We start from the raw sequence: 19,929 nt of genomic DNA, 5'->3' as shown, positions 1-19,929 counted from the left end.
TGTGGAGTGATGACAAAATCTTGTGTCTATGAAAACATAAATACGTGTATTTAAGCTTGGGTGTTCTTCAAATGAGCAGATACTAGTTATTTGCAAATGTCACTTACTTGAAGGGTTTGAGTACATTTCTCATGTTTACTTTATCCAGTTCTGTTTCACCTGAGAACAGCACAATGTTTTCTTATGGAAGCTCTAGCTCTTTCTCTGTTAGGAAGAAGACATGGTCATTATAAGCAGTGGCATAGTTTTGTGTTAATGTTGCAGCTGTGTTGGACTTAAGGAGCTTCTTTTCATACATTATTTAATGATGAAATTGTCTGTCTCTCCCACTAGACTGTCAGTTCCATGATGGAGGGAACCCATTTGTTCTTATTCCAATTGTATTCCCAGCACACAATCTAGTTCCTAGCACATAGTAGATACTTACTACATATTTGTTGAATGAATGAACTAACTTGCTTAACTTACCAAAGCAATTTTGAAGTCCACCTTTCCCATTATAATACTTAGTGGAGTGGAAGACCACCCATAAGAAAACCAGTGTTTTAAAATGAGACCGTGTAACCCTTCAGCTCTTCCCTCTGGCTCGTGTGTTGATATTTGTGTAATCCTGCTGATCCCTTTAAACCATAAGTAGCCATCTTCCAGGAATTGCAAGATGCTGGTATACTGAGCATAATATTTACTAAAAACACAGGAGGCTGATGCCCTGCCCTGTGTATCATCTCTAAAAATTCAAGATAGGGTGTTTTTGATGAATCTGAAGTCACTGTTACTGGACCACCCCTTTCTCCTCTCTAAGAAGATTTTCATTAAAAACTTGTTTGCATTTTGGGACGATAAACATAACAGTTATTTTGAAAGAACGTGCATATACATGAAAGTGGTTTTAAGGGGAAGATTGCAGTGTTGTAGATGGTGGCATTGATCCAGCATGTGCTGCCCACTGTGCTGAGGTAATCACCAAAGCTGGCAACTAGGTTCCCAGCTATCCTTAGCCTGCCTTCCCGCCTCCCTTCACTTCCTCACCCCTGCTTTTCCTCCCCCTTGCATTTCTGAAGCTTACACTAGTCTTGAACTCTGTAGCTTAGGTTAGCATCAAACTCACTATGTCTCAGCCTCCAGTGTCAAGGTCACAGGTAAGAGGCGTCACTCAGGCCATTTCTGATTTTCTAATGTCTTCTTATCAGTTTTCTGGTTCTTAAAACTAGTGAGCAAGTGAAAAGCTGTCTCGTTTTGTTTTGCTGTTTTTGTGTTTTAAAGAAAAAGAGGTTCCATTTAAGGAAGTGGCCTTGACACTGACATATTAAAAGTTGCCGTGCATGTTGGTGGTTTGTGAGTTGGGAGAAGTTGGCATATAGATCAATGAAAGGGTGGTATCTCTGTGTGGCTAGATCTTTATGCTTTTTCTTTGGTGGACTCTGATAAGTAAGCGAGAAGTAAGTTAGAAGTGGCAGCTGCAGGCTGGAGAGCAGCAGAGTAGGTGAGACACAACTCTCAGAGGCAGCAGGGAGGGTAGACAGTGAAGGGAGCCCCAGTATTAGGAAGTAGTGCATCAGGAGAAGGTTTGCCACATAGAGAGCAAAGGTCAGAGGTCATTGATGTCCATTCCTTCTCTTAGAGCTTGCCATGTTGGAGCTGTCTGGAGCTTGTAGTGTGATTTGCATGGTTTCAGTGGAACATGCTGACAGGGTTTGTAGAGTGGCCAGCAGCATGCACACAGTGCAGGGCAGGCTGCAGTGTTCTCGCTGGGCAGGAGGGAAAAGTGGGCCACAGTGCTTTGGATCAACTGTCCCTGATGGGCAAATCCCAGCATGCAAGTATAGAGAGCTAAAGATCAAGTTGATGTTAATTAAGTCTGTTTGGGCTAGGGCATGTGACAGCCTTGGGACTCATGGGGTTTGAGCTCTTATGCATATCACAGGGGCTTTCAGGGGCTGGAACCCAGCGGGCAATGAGGTGAAGGGCTGTTCCAGCTGCATTATTACTGTATTGGTTTGAGATTGAAATTTGCAGAATGAGTTTAAGTGTGTGGAAGCAATTCAGGAACTAGCCAGGCAGGCTTTGTGTGAATTGATCTGCAAGTCAAACTTGGTATTCTCAGTATAGAATATTCTCAGGGAGACTGTGGGCCAAATGAGGGGAGCCACCTTAGGCTGGCTAAGTTGTGGTGAAAATAGGACAGGCTGAGGCACAGGAATGGTGGCTCCCACCTAGAATCGCAGCACTTGTGAGGCTGAAGCATGGAGGATTGCTGAGTGGCAGACCAGCCTGAGTTATAGAATGAGATCATGTCTAAAGAAAGGAAGGAAGAACATTCAAAGGGCTTAAGCAGCCAGATGGAAAAGGTATGCAGCATGCAGGTGCTGGAGGAGATTTGCACAACACACTGCACTTTATTGTTCAGTATATAATCAGTATGCTGTGTGGTCTAAGAGAATCTACAGAAAAACTAGGAGTGCTGGAGAATCAACTGTATCTTAGCAGAGCTTTCTATATGCACTTACTCATCTCCAAGTATGAAGTGCAGGTCCGGTTTGATGGAGCCATTCTATGCTCTGCTTCCTTCCCACTGAGTGTTTTGGAAATGTAGCCATGCTCATTCATGAAGGCCTGTTTCCTCATGACCACAGCAGAGCCATATCATGACTTAAATAAGCCACCTGTTCTTTTCATAAGCATTTAGGATATTGCCAGACTTGTGTTGTTAATATGGGTCAGATTCACCTGGCTGCGCTTTTGTGAGAGCTAGACTGACTGGATTTTGTTAGATCCTCCATGCAAACTGCTCTTCAGCACACGCGTGCCATTCCACAGCCCCAGCACCAGTGCTAGAGCATGGCCCTTTCCACTCAAGCCAACTAAAGCATGTTCTTATATTGTCAAAGTGATGGCCAAAATCGTGGTTTCCCTGTTTCAATTTTTGCCTCCCAGTTAGTTAAGTATTGTTTATGTATCTGAATTTTTAGTCTGTGTCACCTGTTCATCTCCTTCGTCAGTCTTCTGGTTGGTTTTCTTCTTCTACCTTTGCAAAGAAGGTCTAGGAGTTGGTCTCATGGTCGTTCTAGAACACTTGGGTTACTGATATGTAGTGAGCACTCCTTTTGCTCTGTCCTTTGTTCCTGCTGACTGAGAAGCTAGTGTTCCCTAGCATCATCATCCGTGGTAGCTGTGGGTGCCAGTGCACCCGTGGGTGCCAGTACCATGTTCTTTGAGCTTATAGTGCTGTGTTCTCAGTGCTCAGACTCTGTTACAGCTGCATGAGGTGGGTCCCTGGGGTTGAGTCAGGACCATGGCTCAGGTCAGTGACACCGCATTGCCTGTGGCATTCAGACAGTCGTGGTCCAACAGCCATACTTGCCTCTGATGTAAAGGCTTTGGAAATGACCCAATGCACAGAGCTGACTTTAATATGTTCATCTGTAGCCCTTTAAAAACAGCATTCGATAGTTTCTGTCTTAGACATTCCCTACTTTTTTGCTAAGTATGTATGTTGGTATGTTCCTATGTGTGTGTTGGCGTGCATGTATGTATATGTGGTAAGGTGCTAGGAGTTGACCTAGGGTCTCATGATGCTAGGCAAGTGCTCCACCCTTGAGCTATATTCCCAGCCCTGTGTTTGCTTTGGTTTTTCTTACTATGCATTGTGGATATAAAAATAAAGTTTACTAGTACAGCTCTTTTTAGTTAGTGGGCTCACAGTTGGTAGGCCTGCTTTGTATATTGCTAGGGTGGGGGCAGTTTTTGTATATTGTAGTGGGGGTGGGTTTTATTTTATTTTTTGGCTTCCTTTTTCCTGGCAAGAAGACTTTACTTTCTCCAGTCCTTGTAAAATAAGGTCCCCAGGTAATATACAAAGCAAGGCCTGAGCCTCTTGACTGCAGAGAACTCACATGCACTTAGAGACTCCAAGGAGCAGCCAGTGTTTGTGTCTGTCCATGGCTGCAGGGAAGGAATGTTCTTGGAGCTCAGAATCGCATGGACTGCAATGATCATGTGGCCTGAGTGCAAAATTCTTGATGACATATCCATACCTGTGTGCATGACAGTAACCTGTAGGAGTCTTGAAAAGCCTCACCCCTCTCCTGCTAAATCAGACTCTGGAGTGCATGGCTTGGTAATTCCCTCTCATAATCCAGCTCTCAGAGTACACTCAGCCTCGTTAGTAAGTGGTGTCGCGCTCCTGCTGACAGGTTTGCCTTTGCTGAAGCTTTGTGGAAGACCCTGGTGATGAAGATCAGCTGCTGCTTGCCTCCCCTGGCATGGATTCATAGTGCTGTGTTTTCAAAGCCTTCATTCATCCTAACTTTATTTTCTTCCAATTTGGTCAGACGTTTTAGTTGAGTTGTCTGTTTTCTTGTATATTGTCTAAAATTAACATGTGTTTCTTGGTCTGATAAAATACCAGATTTTATACCAGACACTTTTACTTTCCTGTTTTATTTTTAGAGCTGTTTGACAACTACATGCAACAAGATGCCCATGAATTCTTAAATTACCTACTCAATACAATTGCTGATATTCTACAAGAAGAAAGAAAACAGGAGAAGCAAAATGGCCGATTACGGAATGGAGATGTGGACAGCGAAGATAACAACAGCACACCAGACCCAACGTGGGTCCACGAGATTTTTCAGGGAACATTAACTAATGAAACCAGGTGTCTTACTTGTGAAACTGTAAGTCCATCAGCATAGTTGTCAGTCTGAAGGCCCTGCCTGTGCTTTTGTGTAGCCATGTCAGGTGCTGCGTGTCTGTCATGAGGATGCCAGGTGCGCACTGCAGTCTGCATCATGGTGTTGTAGTTTAAGAGGCTTTAGAACCATGTAATATAGAGGACACATAAGGGTCTTGGAAGCATAGCTCTGCTCCGAGTCTAGACCTCAGGGACATGTACCAAACTAAGCATGGTCCCTCTGTGCTGAGTCTGAATATCATCAAAGGAATACACACACAGGGGTGTGTGGTACTGCTATATAACACAGTGCTCTTTTGTGTGTGAATATTCGATAAGATAAAGAAATGCTTTATGAAATCAAAAGCAGAAACATAACAGTGGAGGGAACATGTAACTGATGTCGGTTAAATATAATGTGCTCTACCTCTGCTGTGACTAGCAGCATAGTAGGCTTGTTGATATCATCATCCCCAGTGCCCGAGTTATGCCATTGCACACGATGAGGTGGCTACAGTATTGCTAGGTGACGGGGACTTCTCAGTCGTACAAGGTCACTGCCGTCTGTGTGGGACAGCAATGTGGCACATGACTGGGTGTTAGCGTATCACTGCTGTGAACAGATACCATGACCAACATAGATTTGGTTCTAGCTTACAGTTTAAAAGGTTTAGTCCATTATCATCAAGGTGGGAACATGGCAGCATCTAGGCGGGCATGGTGCAGGCAGAGCTGAGAGTTCTACATCTTTATCTGAAAGCTGCTAGTGAGAAATTGACTTCCAGGCCTCGAGGATGAGGGTTTTCTAGCCACACCCACAGTGACACACCCACTCCAACAGGGCCACACCACTCCCTGGACCGAGCATATAAAACCACCACAACTGGGTATTAGTTTATTTCCCCTTTTCTATAGTTGTGCATGTGTTTGTTGTTGGAATAGAATAGTACCATGTGCCCTCAAGTACTGTGTGTCCGCCCTTTGGGTGGACACTTGGTAAAGACAAAGGTTCAAATTGGTTGTCAAGAATCAGATGGCTGTGCACTAGGAAATAAATGAAATTGCCCTTCCCATGTGATTCTTAGTGGTGGATCTCATCCAGGTCAGGGAAGAGGCACATTTTGCAGAAGTTTGTGAAGATGCTTGTGGCTGGAGAATGGCTGGCTGTGGTTGGGGTCTTTTTCATTGCCTGAACCAGCAGTCAGTGGTGCACGGTTCAAATGTTTGACTATTTATTAATGTAACTTGTATGGGGTGGGTACTATTTTTCTACCAATAAGCTCTGTGGCCTGCACTATACATTGCAGAGGATTTTCTTAACACCTAAAACGTCATTATGCTGATTCAGAGTAAGTGGTCATGTTGGTGCCTTTATGAAAATAAGCTAGGGGGTGAAATCTTGGTGTTCTCCAGAGTGTGTAAATATACATAGTTTCTTTATTTGATAACACACAAATTTAAGAACCAACTCTGCCAGAGAGAAGGTGAGTAGAGGGTAGTAGAAGATTATTAAGCTGCATATCTTAACTTCAAGATGCCCAGCAGGGAACAAAGATTGACCAGTGATGTCCAGACAGTGTTAAAGTAAAGGATGGGCTCCATCCTGAGTTAATACAGTGGAGGGCTTCCGAAAGGAGCCAGCTACCACTGCTGTGCCTCTCTCTGTTTTCCTCTCTACTCCCAAGGTTGATTTCAGTAGCACACCTTGCCTTTCCTTTTTCCATTTTTTTCCCCTTAAATGTGGATGTCCCCGAGTTTCATTGTATGTGGCTTTCATTCTGTATCAGGGACGTCAGTCTATATTCATTATCGCAGGCCGAGTGAGCCCCATCCGGATCTTTAGCCTAGAAGGCTCCTCCTACAAGTCCTGGTCTTGAGGATCTAGTCTAAAGCAACTGGGCAGTGTTCAAAAGTGAAGTGCTGCTTTATCAGAGGGAGCCTGTGCTTCTGAGAACAAGTGTGTAGCATCACTCTGGGGAGCAGCTAAATTCTCATCCTCTCGTCCTCAGCCAGTGAGATGATCAAGTGTTCCATGTCTTCCCATACAGGAGATGTAAGAGGTGGACAGTTGATCAGTGCTTTTTTTGGTATTTCAGACCAAGTAGTGGTCTTTTGAGTATAGGACATTTCACCTATCAGCTGGAAACTTGTTTCCTGGTTATTGAAATAACTCGTGTTTTACAGATAAGCAGCAAAGATGAAGATTTTTTAGACCTTTCTGTTGACGTGGAACAAAACACATCAATTACTCACTGCTTAAGGTCTGTGTAGAATTATTTCTTTTGCAGTTTAATATTTACTTTTGGTTTAGAATATTTTTAAGTGAATTAGTAATTCTCACCTAACAAGCTCATTTTGTATTTTTCACAGAGGGTTTAGTAACACAGAAACTCTGTGCAGTGAATATAAATACTACTGTGAAGAATGCCGGAGCAAGCAGGAAGCACACAAACGGTAGGCCCACACCTTCCGAGTTAGGACAGCAGACTGTGATGTTGTCAGTGTGTGTGGATGCTGATGCATGTGCAGGGGTATCACACAGATCAGAGGACCATGGTCAGGACTTGTTCTTCCACCATTAGGGATTGTTGTAGTAATTATTTAAAATCGGCCACTGGTCAAACCAACTATCTAAGCTGCGCCGGCTGTACCTAGCTCAGCCGCCATGTTTCTCTGCCTGAGGCGCTAGAAATGGCCAGCCAGAAACACCAGCCTTGCCACCCACAAGATGGCTCTGCCAATCTTCCATGCTGTTTCCGCAAGGCTAGGCATTGCCCAGACCATCCTGCCATCCATGCGGGCCCAGTAGGAAAATGAGCTCTAATGCTTAAATTATCCAAAAGCTTATATATTTGGTAATGATCAGTAACAAGATGCCCATACAATCAGAAGTGTAACCCAATACCCAACCTCAATATACCAACTACCTTTGACTGCTACAGACAGGTGAACATCCACCTCCATCTCTCTCGTTCCTCTCTCCTAGCTTCTCCTCTTCCTCTCCTTACTCGTCCCACCTTAGCTCCTCCTTCAAGGGATTGAGCTCCGGTCTTCAAACTTGGGTAGGACTATTTTACCTCCTTTGGCCATGGATGTTGGAGGAGGCTTCTTTATCTGAAAATGATCTGCAGAACTGTACATTGAGTGCTCCTTTTTGACTGTCCGTATGTGTGTGCGTTCAGTGTTAGCATATGTGGATTGTGTAGAGGAGGATGTGGACATTGGGTTTTCCTCTCAATTGCTCTCTGCCTTATTTTCCCTCTGACAGGGTGTAGCACTGAACCTGTGATCACTCACTAGGGGCTAGGTGTAGCTAGTGAGCCCCAGGGATCCTCCTGTCTCTGTGCTCATGTTCCTCCTACCATTTGCTGTGTGTGCGTGTCTCTGTGTGTGTGTGTGTGTGTGTGTGTGTGTGTGTGTGTGTGTGTGTGTGTGTGTGTGATATCATGCAGTCCTAGCTGTCTTAGAACTCTGTGTGTAAATCATGCTGGTCTTGGACTCAGAGAGCTGCCTGACTCTGGTTTCTATGTGCTGGGATAAAAGGTGTGCACCACTGTACCTGGCTGAGGGTTTTGCAGATTCTCGTGCTTGCATAGCAAGCATTCTTTTCCACTGAGCAGTCTCTCCAGTTCTACATGTAGGTTGTGAGTTTAGCCTTTAATGGTTGTGCCATCTCTCCAGCCCTAGTCCCACATTCTTACTGATAGTGTTAGCACTTAAGGCTCAGTGAGAATTGCTAGAGGAATGATGCCCATGCCAGAGCCATACATTACATCTGTGGCTCATGTCTTGATATGAGTCTTATTAAGTGGCCTGTAATTAGAGTGGGTCCTCCGTATGTGAGTGCCCCTGTGCTTGCTGATTTTCTAGGACTCAGTACTTAGTATACAGTTATGTATACTAAGCTAATATTATCACTGAAAAAAGATATAAAGGACAAAGCCAGGCAGATTTCCAAGAGGCCCTGTTCCAGTGAAGTGACACAAGACACTGAATTTCCCCTGCCTAGTGACATCATGAGAAGCTTTTTGCAGGCTCCATGCCCAGGATTCCCGTTCCATGCTTGTCATATAGGCTTTCTCTGTTTCTCTGCTCCAGATTCCAGGCTCTCAGAGGGGAAGAAGCAAGTGTTCAGCATTAACCATGCTGATCAAACAGTGTGGGCCCAAAGGGATAGTGTGGGATTTGAGGAGCTCCTTAGACCTGAGTTCACACATGCCGCTCACTGTAATTCCTAGAGCCAGGCTTCCTTCGGAGTCGACCAGCCATGCTGTGTCTCTGCACGTGACACTGCTGCTGCTCTGTCACCCAACTTTTGGTTACAGTATTTCCTGAAATTCTTCATGTAAGCTACATTTTCTCCTGTTGTAATTATTAAATATTCAGTGTAGAGATACTTAAAGATTGTGATTACTTCGTTCTTCATTAAACTGCCATTTTAGAATCTTCAGATACACTCAGACAATCGTGTTTGAGTGAGCTATAGTTTTCGTGTTCCGTGTTCCGGTTATCCACAGCCCAGCTCCTGGCAAGGGGAGGTCCCTGAGGCTCCTCGAGCTGTTGCTTCATCACGTGTTCTGAGCTCACTTGAGCTTCTGCACTCACCTTGGAACTAGCTGATCTTGGTACTCTGTGGTCCTATTCTAGGCAAAATGACATCTAGGACTCCAGATGTGTTCCTTGCTATTCAGATGTCATTGTTCCTGAGCCCTTCCTGAACTAAGCAGTGGATGTGTGGACATGCACAAGTCTGTGTCTGTCCCTGTCTGTACTGAATGCCGTGAATTAGCAGTGTCTTCCACCGTGGCTGACAGCATGGGCTTCCTTGCTGTGCTTCCTTTTTACCCTCTATATTTCTCTCCTCTGGTAGTGCAGGTCGGCTCCTGCTGTCTTTACTTATAAACGTATCTTTTATTCGCCTCATATGCTTTTTTTTTTTTTTTTTTTTTTTTTTTGAGGCAGGGTTTCTCTGTATAGCCCTGGCTGTCCTGGAACTCACTCTGTAGACCAGGATGGCCTTGAACTCAGAAATCTGCCTGTCTCTGCCTCCCAAGTGCTGGGATTAAAGGCATGCGCCACCACTGCCCGGCCCCTCATATATAATTTTTGTCTCAGAGGCTTATTGCCTCTATCTGCTAATCTTGGCCTAGTCCTGGAAGCTTCTAGCTTCTGTACAATCTTATCTAGCCCTAGAGTGTTTTCAGCCTCTGAGATTTACTGCTGAGTAAGCTCACCCCTTCCTAGTTCTTTCTGAGCTCTGCCTGGCTGGTCAACTCAGGTCTTCTGGTTCAAACTCCTCTCCAAGTTGACTGATTCTATCTGGCTTTTCTCAGCTTCTGACAGAATTGCTCTGTTTGGTCTCAGACTAACTTTGGCAGTTTGTTCTAATCTGGTTCCTTCTCAGTCTCTGGTGTTTTTTGTTTGTTTGTTTTTGTTTTTTTGTTTTGTTTTTTTGTCTTCCCCTGTGTCTTGCTTGTTCTCTCTACAACTGTCCTGGTAAAACTGCCTCCTCTCTCTCTGTCTGCTCTTAAGTAGCCTCTTTGCTCTCTGTTCTCATGAGAGTTGGGCATATCCTGTTCTGTCAGATCTTTCTCTGATTTGTCACTTTGTCTGCCACTCAATTAGACATTTCTTTCAAACATGATGCTTCCTTCTACAAACTAACTTTACCATCACTGTTTGGGATTTAAAGATATGTACTAAGGGTGTGTCTATATTCCAGCCAGGGAGATTAAAGGTGTGTGCTAAGGCTGAGCCATACAACCAAAAACAAGTTTTTCCAGTAAACAACACAGTCTTGGGGTTCACAGTGTGATCAAATAACCTGCAGCATTTACTCTATTTCTGGTTAGCACCCCTGTAAGTAGCCGGTCTCTCTTTCCCAACCTGACCCTCTTCCATCCTTCCTGCAGATATCATCAGTTCCTCTTCCCTTGCTTATATAAACTGCTCTTTTCTGGTCCTAATAGTCCAAATGGATTGCTCATAAAAAGAATGAAAAAAAAATGAGTCTGGGGCGTGGAGCAGTACAGGGGTCAAGGCCAGCTTGTAAAGTGTCGGTGGAGGACTGAGGAGTAATGGGACCTTTGCTCTACGAGGACTGGAGGGGAGGCGACACCGGGAGAAAGAGCAGTGAAGAAGAGAACATACGGTATTAGGATGTCTCACAGTTAAAATCAAGTTCTTTGATTCCCAGATTATCTTATCCCCTTGTAGACTGTATCTCATTTTTACACTGTGTGATTCTTAACTGTGGCAAACACTCTGAATTCGTCTTTAATACTGTTGTGGGAGTTTCCTTGTAGAGATAACCATTCACTTCAGCTCAGGTACAGAAGACAAACCAAGGAAATGCCACTGTCTAGCTTGGTATACCATTGAATTTGTTGGGGTGACTCCCTGGTGCATGGTTGATGACTTTGGAAAGCTACATCCCTGGGTCTCCCTGCTCAGTGTACAGGTAGCTCCCATGCAGTCTTCTCTTTCCCAGTGTAATTTGAGTTCCCTAGGAAGAGGAGCCAATAGGAATAATGTTGAGAGATTTATTTTGATTGTATTTAAGGGCCACTGCTTGAGAAGAAACCTGTATCTGACTCTGTCAGTTGGTCCCAGAACCTGAGACCAGGCCAGAGGCTCTAGGGAAAGCTGCTTTTATCACCTGCTGCATGGGCAGAGCAGTTTAAGTCATTATCAATCAAAGTAGGAACCAAAACAATCAAGACGTTTTTGCCAGTGAGAAATAGGTTTATTTATTCCTTTAGTGTAAAATTGTGGTTTGAGATCCATCCAGTTCCTAGAAAGCATTTTCTGTACCCTGCCGCTTGTGGAAGTGTCTGCCTTGAATACTGGTTAGGTGAACATGGCGAGTGAGACAAAGCACATAGCTTTACTGTTCACTGAAACCTTGGCTGAGCTGTGTGAGGTCCCGCTTTGCTTTGGAAGAGAACAAACCTGTCAGTTGAGAGTGCCGATTACAGCCATCCACTGTGCTGTGAGCATTGCCTCGGATGCTGGAGCTCTGCTGGGATCCAGGAAACTGTAGTGGCTCCTAGAGCAGCAGACTGGCAGTGATGGGCTCTGGGGTATGCTCTGGAGTTGCTGCAGGTGCTGCTTATTGGTCATTGACGCTGGCCACGCTTCACTTGTTCCCCAGGTCACAGTCAGATTAAGAGTAGGCCACTTTTGGGAAAGAGGACAAATAACCATTTTGCAGCTGTAAGAGGACTGGCTCTGTGGGCCACTCTCAGTTGGTCATTGTCAGTTTCTGGTGGTTGTCATGGTGCTCTTCATCTTCAGGGACTCCTCTCCTCTATGAACCATCTTCACCCAGTACCACACGGTGCCTTCCTTAGCGTTCCTGGGTCAGATGAGTTGCTGATGTTGCCAGCTGTCTCTGCTGCTTTTTGACATGTTTTCAACTCAAATAAGAAAACTTCTCACATTTGCTTTTTGTTTAACATCAGTTCCATAGTATAAAATAAATATAAGTAAATAAACCATTATCAAAAACAAGAAGCCGGGCAGTGGTGGTGCACGCCTTTAATCCCAGCACTTGGGAGGCAGAGACAGGTGGATTTCTGAGTTCGAGGCCAGCCTGGTCTACAGACTGAGTTCCAGGACAGCCAGGGCTACACAGAGGGGGGAGAATTATTCCAGTATCAAAGTCAGATTTCAACAGGGTCAAAACATAATTCTTCTGCACCAACTTAATAATTCTTTTAAGTTCACAGTGAATGTTTTCCAAAATTCTGTCTTTATCTTTATTTTTCAGGATGAAAGTTAAGAAACTCCCCATGATCCTGGCTCTGCACCTGAAGAGATTTAAGTATATGGATCAGCTTCATCGATACACAAAGCTTTCTTACCGGGTGGTATTTCCTTTAGAACTCCGTCTGTTTAACACTTCAGGAGACGCTACCAACCCTGACAGAATGTATGACCTGGTCGCTGTTGTGGTTCACTGTGGAAGGTGAGTGTGACGACTCTTGAGAGCATGTTCAGGTTACAGTGACTGAGCAAAAGTACAGACTTTGAAAAAAAAAAAAGTGTGTTTTTCCTGCATGTATGTTTGTATACCACGTGTGTGCCTGATGCCTTCAGAGGCCTGAAGAGGGCGTCAGATTTCCTGGAACTGGAGTTACAGATGGTTGTGAGCCACCATGTGATACTGGGACCTGAACCCAGGTCCTCTGTAGGAGCAGCCAGTGCTCTAACCCCTGAGCAATCTCTCCAGCACCCTCATATCCCTATTTTATTTTTTTAAAGACAGAATCTTTGTTGTGAAGCCCAGGGTGGCCTCCACCTCCTCAGTGCTGGAATCCCAGGTCTAGGCTCCCATACCTGGCTAGACACTAATGTTCTTCATCTTTCTCAAGATTGGTTTGTTTTGAAATTAGCTTTTGAAATACATACTTCACCACCCCTTCCTTTAAACCTGTAATACTTTAACCTTACATCTTCATTTTTATTTGTGTCTGATTTAGTCTAAGGGCTGGATGTCACAGCTTATAGAACTTGACCATCCATTGGTTTCCTTTACCTTTTTGCTTTTGGTATTAAAATGATGCTGCCTGAATAGATTTGCGAGACAGAATTCCTGAGTGTGGTTGGGTGTGTTCTCCTCAGTGGCTGTGAGAAGTGCTTGAGTGGTGTGGACATTACACTCAACAGTTCACTGCTCTGATTGCACCTCTGTGCATTTGTCATCCCAGCCAGCCAGGGTCATGGACAGTCCCACTCGAATCCCACTCTAATCAATCCACAGGACGTGTGTTCTGTGTGGATGCTTATGCTTGAAGCCCTTTCTTGCAGGGGTGTGTGATTTGGGGGCTAAACCCAGAGTCTTACACATGCCAAGTAAATGCTGTATCACCTAGCTGCATGCCCAGATCTCTAAGAGTGCATAGCATTCCTCTAGAGCAGGAGAGTTAACTCCTAGCACCCGTCTCAGGAGGTGGACACCTGCCCCTAACACCAGCCCTGGAAACCCTCCTCAGGCCTGTTGAAGGCACCTGCACTCTGTGTGTGTGTGTGTGTGTGTGTGTGTGTGTGTGTGTGTGTGTGTGTATCACACACTTAAATTTTTTTTAACTTTGCAATTTAGGACAAGAAGGTAGTATAAGTAATGTGTTTTTAAATTAACTTTTCTCTTGCTCTAGCGGTCCCAACCGAGGCCACTATATCGCAATAGTTAAGAGTCATGACTTCTGGTTGTTATTTGATGACGACATTGTAGAGGTAAGTAGCGTCTTCATCTCCTTGGAGTTGTGCATTCCCCCCTTTTTTTTTTCTCTTTATAGCTGCTCGCTCACGTCCTGGTGGAATTATTAGGTAGTTGCTCAGAGTTCAAGTACAGATGTCTAAACCAATTTAGTGAGGCTTTGTAGCTGTGATAAAACACTATGACCACGGTGCCTTATAAAATAAAGCGTTGAATTGAGCTTCTGGTTTCAGATGCTTAGAGTCCATGATAGAGACAGGAAGAGCTCATACCTTGTTCTACATGCAGGAGGCAGAGAAACCATCCTGGGAGTGGGGAGAGTGGGAATAAACCTACAAAGCCCACCCCTAGCGACACACCTCCTAATCGTCCCCAAACAGCTGCTCCACCTGGAGACCAAGCATCCAAACATCTGAGTTCATAGGGCCATTCTCAGTCAAACCACCGCACCCATTGTGAACTCTTCTTTGCAAAGGTGAATATGCTCAAATGGATGTTCATAGCCACTAAGCAGATGAAAGTGTAGTGAGTCCTCACCCTGGCAGCCTCCCTTGTTCCTGTTTGGCCAGCACAGCACTCCACATCTCTGCCCTCCATCCTCTGTCAGTTGCTGTTTGCACATTTACTGTGGTGATCAGTGGTTTCCTGTGTGCTTTGTGAGCTCATTTACACAGTGCCTTGGAGCCTGGCTCTCGTCCTTCAGTTGTTGTGAGCTTCGTTCCCCACAGCGCTCACTGCCATGCCAGTGCCTCCTGCTCACTCTGTAATTAGCTGTGATATGGATGGATGGATAGAACAGTTGAGACATGGCGTTTCGTCAGTGTTGACGGTTCTGAACAATCCTCCTCCTTGTGCTGGTCCTTCACTGACAGGGTCTCTCACCTTTCTTGACACTAGGCTAGACTGTTGGGTTGATCATGTCCAAAATAGTTGACAGTTAATGTGTTTCATATGGTTCAGTTGACACTTGGAAAGAAAGGTACTGGGTCAAGGGTAGCTATTGTGTTCATTTTGAACCTGTTGCTCAAGATGTTTTCAACAGGACCTCTCCTCAGCCTTGTGGCTGAGCACTGTTTGCCCCACTCTTAGTGAACATTGGACACTGTTGTTCATTGGAGTTTAAAGCCTGTCTGTCAAAGCTGGAAGTGCTAATGTTTCTGTTCTGCCTCACAGAAAATAGATGCACAAGCTATTGAAGAATTCTACGGATTGACATCTGATATCTCCAAGAACTCGGAGTCTGGGTACATCCTTTTCTATCAGTCTCGGGACTGAAAGGAGCCACAGTGGAGAGAAGCTTCTGCATGCTTCTCTGGTTGTTTCAGAAAGGATCGAGCTTATGTTCAAGAAGAGAGAAAGAGAGAGAGAGACAGACGCAGGACGCTCAGGGCAGTAGCTCACTTTGCATACAATAAAGCAAAGACTGTGGATTAACATGCCCTTCCGGTCACAGTAGTTGAATTTTTTGCTCAGGAATCATGCTGTCTGCAGCTCCACATAAGGAAGTGAAATCAGAGATAACAGCTCTCTTGTAAAGCAGCTGCCAGTGCCGACACATTTTCTGTAGTAATTGCACCAATGATAATTTGAGTTCCTCGGGAGGGCAGTGGAAGAATCAGAATGTGCTAGGTTGATTGAGCACACTGCGCTGTGCGCCATCGCGTGGGATGCCTACACTGTGCCTGGGAGCAGTGACGCTCTTGTCAAGCATCCCGGAAAGTACCTTTGGGCCCAACACTTGCAGTTGCCTTCCTGACGCACAGAGCACAGACACGGAGCCCAGTGTCAGGAGGTCAAAGATACCCTGCTTCTCTGGAGAAGCGTGTGATCATATACAGTGTATGTACATGGAGGGAACAGCTGGTCAAAACTGGCTTCTTGATTCCCCAAGGGGAAAGACTGGCTTTGTAATGATCTTTTTTTTTCCTTATTTATTTTACTTAAGCTGGTTGAATCCAAGCATTGTATGAAGTGCTGGTGACTCTACCAGCAAGTCTTAGCATATTTGATTAGTTTGTCAGCTGAAGTAGTCCTGATGTTTGTTTCTGTTTTCAAGGTGAACTGAACATTCTTGATGAAATCACTAAGATAATCATGAGCCGATTACAGTGAGTGGGGTCAGTGCTGTCGGGGGACTGTTTCTGGCCGAGCGTTTGTTCTTTGATTATAGTTTGTCACTTTTATTTCAAGCTTTAATATCAGTAACGTAGGAATTCCCTGTTGCTAGAATGATAAAGGAAGCCCCAGCGTGAAGGTGAAGCCGGCACTCTTGTCAGCCAGAACCCCAGGACTGCGCGCGGGTGCAGCGTTCTTTAGTCTCCTTTTAGCCTTGGGAAGGACTAGTGGAGCACCCAGAACCCCAGCAGCCAGGCAGCCCAAGCCCTTTGGAAGATTATGTGTTGGTAAAGTTGTAATCTCAAAAAGAAGCGCCTCCCTCTCCTGACCTGAGCGTCTTATTAGAACAGTGTTCAGATGCTTACAACTAGATCTGTTGGGCGTTTAACAAACAGTGCAGTAAGTCTCCACACATGGTGGCCAGGCATCAAGTGGCTGAGTGTAACTTGCAGAAAGGGGTTGAGGCTTCGAGTCCAAGTCCCAGCTGTCAGATCTGGGTAGTCTCACGCTGCTCTCCTCATGCCTCGGTGGTGGCCACCTGTTGATAAAGCCCCTGGTTTTCTAAAGCTATTTTACTAAAACTGTTGACCGAGAAGCAAACATCAAAAAGAAATGTTTTTTGTGCTGCTATGATTAACATTTATTTTCTACCTTTAGCTCAGGAAATGACTTCACCTAGTCATCCCATAAGCAGATTTGTAACGGGGTCACTTAGCTAATTGGGCTCTGTAGACAGATGTGCTGGGGGAAAAAGATGACCTTTTGGCAAACCCATTCTGATAGTTTCTGAAGCCTTCCCCGGGCTGGGTTTTGTGATCTGCCAGCATCATACAGAGAACCACAATCAAGAGCATGCGAGTTAGAGCCGAGAGCACATGCCTGTGAGGGCCAGCACCAGATGCTGTTGGAATTCAGAACTGCAGTTGCTGCCTGCCGCTTTGTGTTAAAAGACAAGGCATAAAGTAGGGCCGAGTCCTCGAGGCTGCATTGTGTAGCCCTGAAGTACTGAGTTTGCTTGCACATGTTTTTGAAGTTAAAACACAAGCAAGAAAAACTGATTTAAGTTCTCCATGAGGGAAGTTGTAGCATGGGAGCCTAGCTCCAGGCAGGCAGGCCTGCTTGGCTCAGGTCTGCGCTGTACGGTCTGCAGGGGAAGGACTCCTGGACTGGGTTGGTCTACATTTACTTTTTATTCCTAGTGCAGGTGGATCTGAGTAAGACATTTTGAATTTTATTAGAAACTCAATAAACTTAAAAAACATACAGGGTTTGGGCTGGGAACTAGGGAAAGCAGGTATAGGAAGTGAGAGAGAGGTGACCCGCCCAGCGCACGGTTCAGGTGATTGTTTTTGCCTGTGATGATGATGAGGGCAGATGCACGTTTCAGACAAGGCTGGTTGCTGTGTAATTATGTACATGTTTGCTTGGGCAGCTGTCCCAAATTTTGTATATTAGAACAAAAGTTTCTATGAATTATCATAAGTAAAAGTAAATATTCTAAGTTAAGCCCACTTCTGAGTCACGCAGCTTCTGTCCTGGGAATTTCACCTTTAGAAGGTTACTCACGACAGGAGCCGGTGGCTCGGGAAGGGGCAGGGAAATGTGCGAGAGCGGCCTTATGGCCTCAGCCATCAGTGTCGGGTTTTTCTTTCCATGATGGCTATAGGAAGACCTCACTTTCATAACATGCTCCTCCTGATGCTTTCTGTAAAGATGCTTTTCATTAAAGATTCTCTCGTGAGGGATGTGGCTGAGAGCTAGGAGGCAAGGTGCTGGAGTCCTTGCTCTCCAGTGAGCTTAGCTGTGTGACCTTGGGCAAGTCACCTAACCTCTCTGTGCTTCAGTCTCCCTCTTGTAAATGGGAGTAATACCTACCTCACAGGGTTGTTGTGGGGATTAATTAGAGAGGAAGTCTGTAAAGCATTTAAAAGGTTCTTGAAGAAGGCGCTATATAAATACAAAGTAATATCTATTAAAGTTGGCTTATTTGTGCTTGTTGGTTTTTAACTATGTATTTTTTCCTTTTGCCCAAAATTATTTGAAATCAGAAACATACATTTTAGGAACTGTATTAGTCCTTTTGCGAGTTGCAACTTTTTTTCTCCAGAACCCCTAGAAAACCACACACATAGAAAACAGTGCTTTGTGACAGAACATCTTCCCAAGGAAAGGTGTGCTTGGGCTTATGGTTCTAGGGGCCTCAGTTCATCGTCACTTGGGATCTGTGGCAAGGAGCAAAGGAAAAAGGGGATCTGGGGCTGCACCTTGCATCTCGGAAGTCATAGCAAGCCACCTCTATGGCCTGGAGAGCCTGGTCTGTCTCTAGTTTATATGAGGTAAGTTCCCAGAGGCCAGTGTCTGTCTGTCCCTCCTCCTTTGCTCCTGTAACGCCTTGAGCGTGCACTCAAGCTCTGGTCCGAGTAGCCTGAGCTGTTACTGGTGAGGTCATCATCTCTGGGCCTCTCTTTTTATTTTTATTTTCCCAGCAGCCCTCCATTCTGAGAACTGACACTCCCGAGAGCCGCCTAATGGAAGTCTATTTTGTTAGGGCTCTGATAGACAGTTCTCAGCAGTACGTGAGCCACACTGCCAAGAGGACATGACAGACCTTGGGTGACTTCTGTTTCCCATGTCTATAGCACATTCCCATTTCACTGGGAGCAAATGAAGTCATGCCTCCCAGGGTTTCTCAGCCTCAAAGCCGTTCTTACTGGTCAGTACCCACCCACAGTCCCTCCCAGTCCTCTGCAGTCACTTCTGCCTGTCTCAGAGCTCCTGAAGGAAGAATATTTGGATGCTGGTCTCCAGTGACAATTGGTTGTGCCGTCTTCACCTTACAAAAGAGTTCCTGTCTTTCTAGAAGCCGGGGACTCTACCAGACACGTTCAGCTGAGAGTGTTCTATCAGGCTCCAACTGGTTACAACTTGGGTACCTGAGCTCATAACTCTAGCTGTGTTTTCATTGCGGTAAGGTAAATGATAGCCATTCTGACCTTTCTTGAGGGTCCAGTTAATGGAGCCCAATGCACCTAGCATTTTGTCCAGTTGCCCAAGCTGTCCGTTTGGGCAGGACTCTGTCCATGTTCAACAGTGGTTCCTGAGGATGCAGTCGGAGGGTTCTCATCAGTTTCACTTTCTCCTTGAATTAAAGAATTAAAAGTCAGGGAAAAAAATCTCTGACCTGACAGGTGGTAGTGGAGAAATCTCAAACAGAAGACAGCAGCTAGCAGTGAGCGGTTGAGAAAAAGCAGTTTTGGGGGTTGTGGAAACACAGGCAGCAGACCCAGACCCTCTGCAAAGCAGGGGTGGGGGGAATTCAAGGAACAGAAAATTTTAATCTCTTCCTGAGGACTATGGTTTTGTTTTGTTTTCAGTATCTGAAGTTTTCTTTCCTGTAATTAGGGTCAGTCAGATTGGAGATAAATGTTTGGCTCACAACTGTTTTATAACCTGTCCTGTTCTGGCCTCAGACTTGATGAGCCAGTCCATTGATGGGGTGCTGGTGTCAGGGGCAGGCTTGCTGCTGGTGGGAGGTAATGGCCTACAAAGCTTTTGTTTAAGCTGCCAGTCTCCGGATCAGGAAAGTAAGGAAGCCAGCCACCTTGGGAGTTCTCCATCTTTATTATGTAGCCAAGGCCCCTCTCCCTACCTGTCTGCCTTCCAGGGAGTCAGTCGCTCTTCCACTTGCCAGGCCTCAGGACACCAAAGGTGTGGCTGTGTGGCTGTTGTACACTCCCTTATAGGTGGAATTATGAAGGATTTGGTTTGTGTCTATTATTAAATGGTTCCCAAGGCGCAGTAGAGTGTGCTAACATTTTTTTTCCTTTTTTTTTTTAATTCAGTTTTGCTAAATATCACAGGCTGGTCTCAAGCTTGCCATCCTTCTGCCTCTGAGAGAATTTTTTTTCTTATAAAGCTT

General features: G+C 45.1%; 1 protein-coding gene across 2 annotated transcripts in view; it reads left to right on the top strand.

Moving 5' to 3' along the window:
- The window catches only part of Usp12 (ubiquitin specific peptidase 12), a 54,025-nt gene extending 36,008 nt beyond the window's left edge, over nt 1–18,017 (top strand). For both annotated transcript variants that reach the window (XM_028779817.1, XM_028779818.1), the window contains exons 4-9: nt 4,450–4,679; nt 6,860–6,936; nt 7,046–7,129; nt 12,447–12,644; nt 13,834–13,912; nt 15,069–18,017. In XM_028779817.1, coding sequence (XP_028635650.1) covers nt 4,450–4,679; nt 6,860–6,936; nt 7,046–7,129; nt 12,447–12,644; nt 13,834–13,912; nt 15,069–15,170 — 770 coding nt within the window. In that variant the 3' untranslated portion in view covers nt 15,171–18,017. The remainder of the gene's footprint in view (nt 1–4,449; nt 4,680–6,859; nt 6,937–7,045; nt 7,130–12,446; nt 12,645–13,833; nt 13,913–15,068) is intronic.
- The last annotated feature ends 1,912 nt before the right edge of the window (nt 18,018–19,929 follow it).

This window comes from Grammomys surdaster, unplaced genomic scaffold, assembly GCF_004785775.1.
Source record: "Grammomys surdaster isolate TR1022 unplaced genomic scaffold, NIH_TR_1.0 362, whole genome shotgun sequence".
NCBI classification, from domain to species: Eukaryota; Metazoa; Chordata; class Mammalia; order Rodentia; family Muridae; genus Grammomys; species Grammomys surdaster.
The sequence above is the reverse complement of the archived record's forward strand: the minus strand, read 5'-3'. Positions and strand labels throughout refer to the sequence as shown.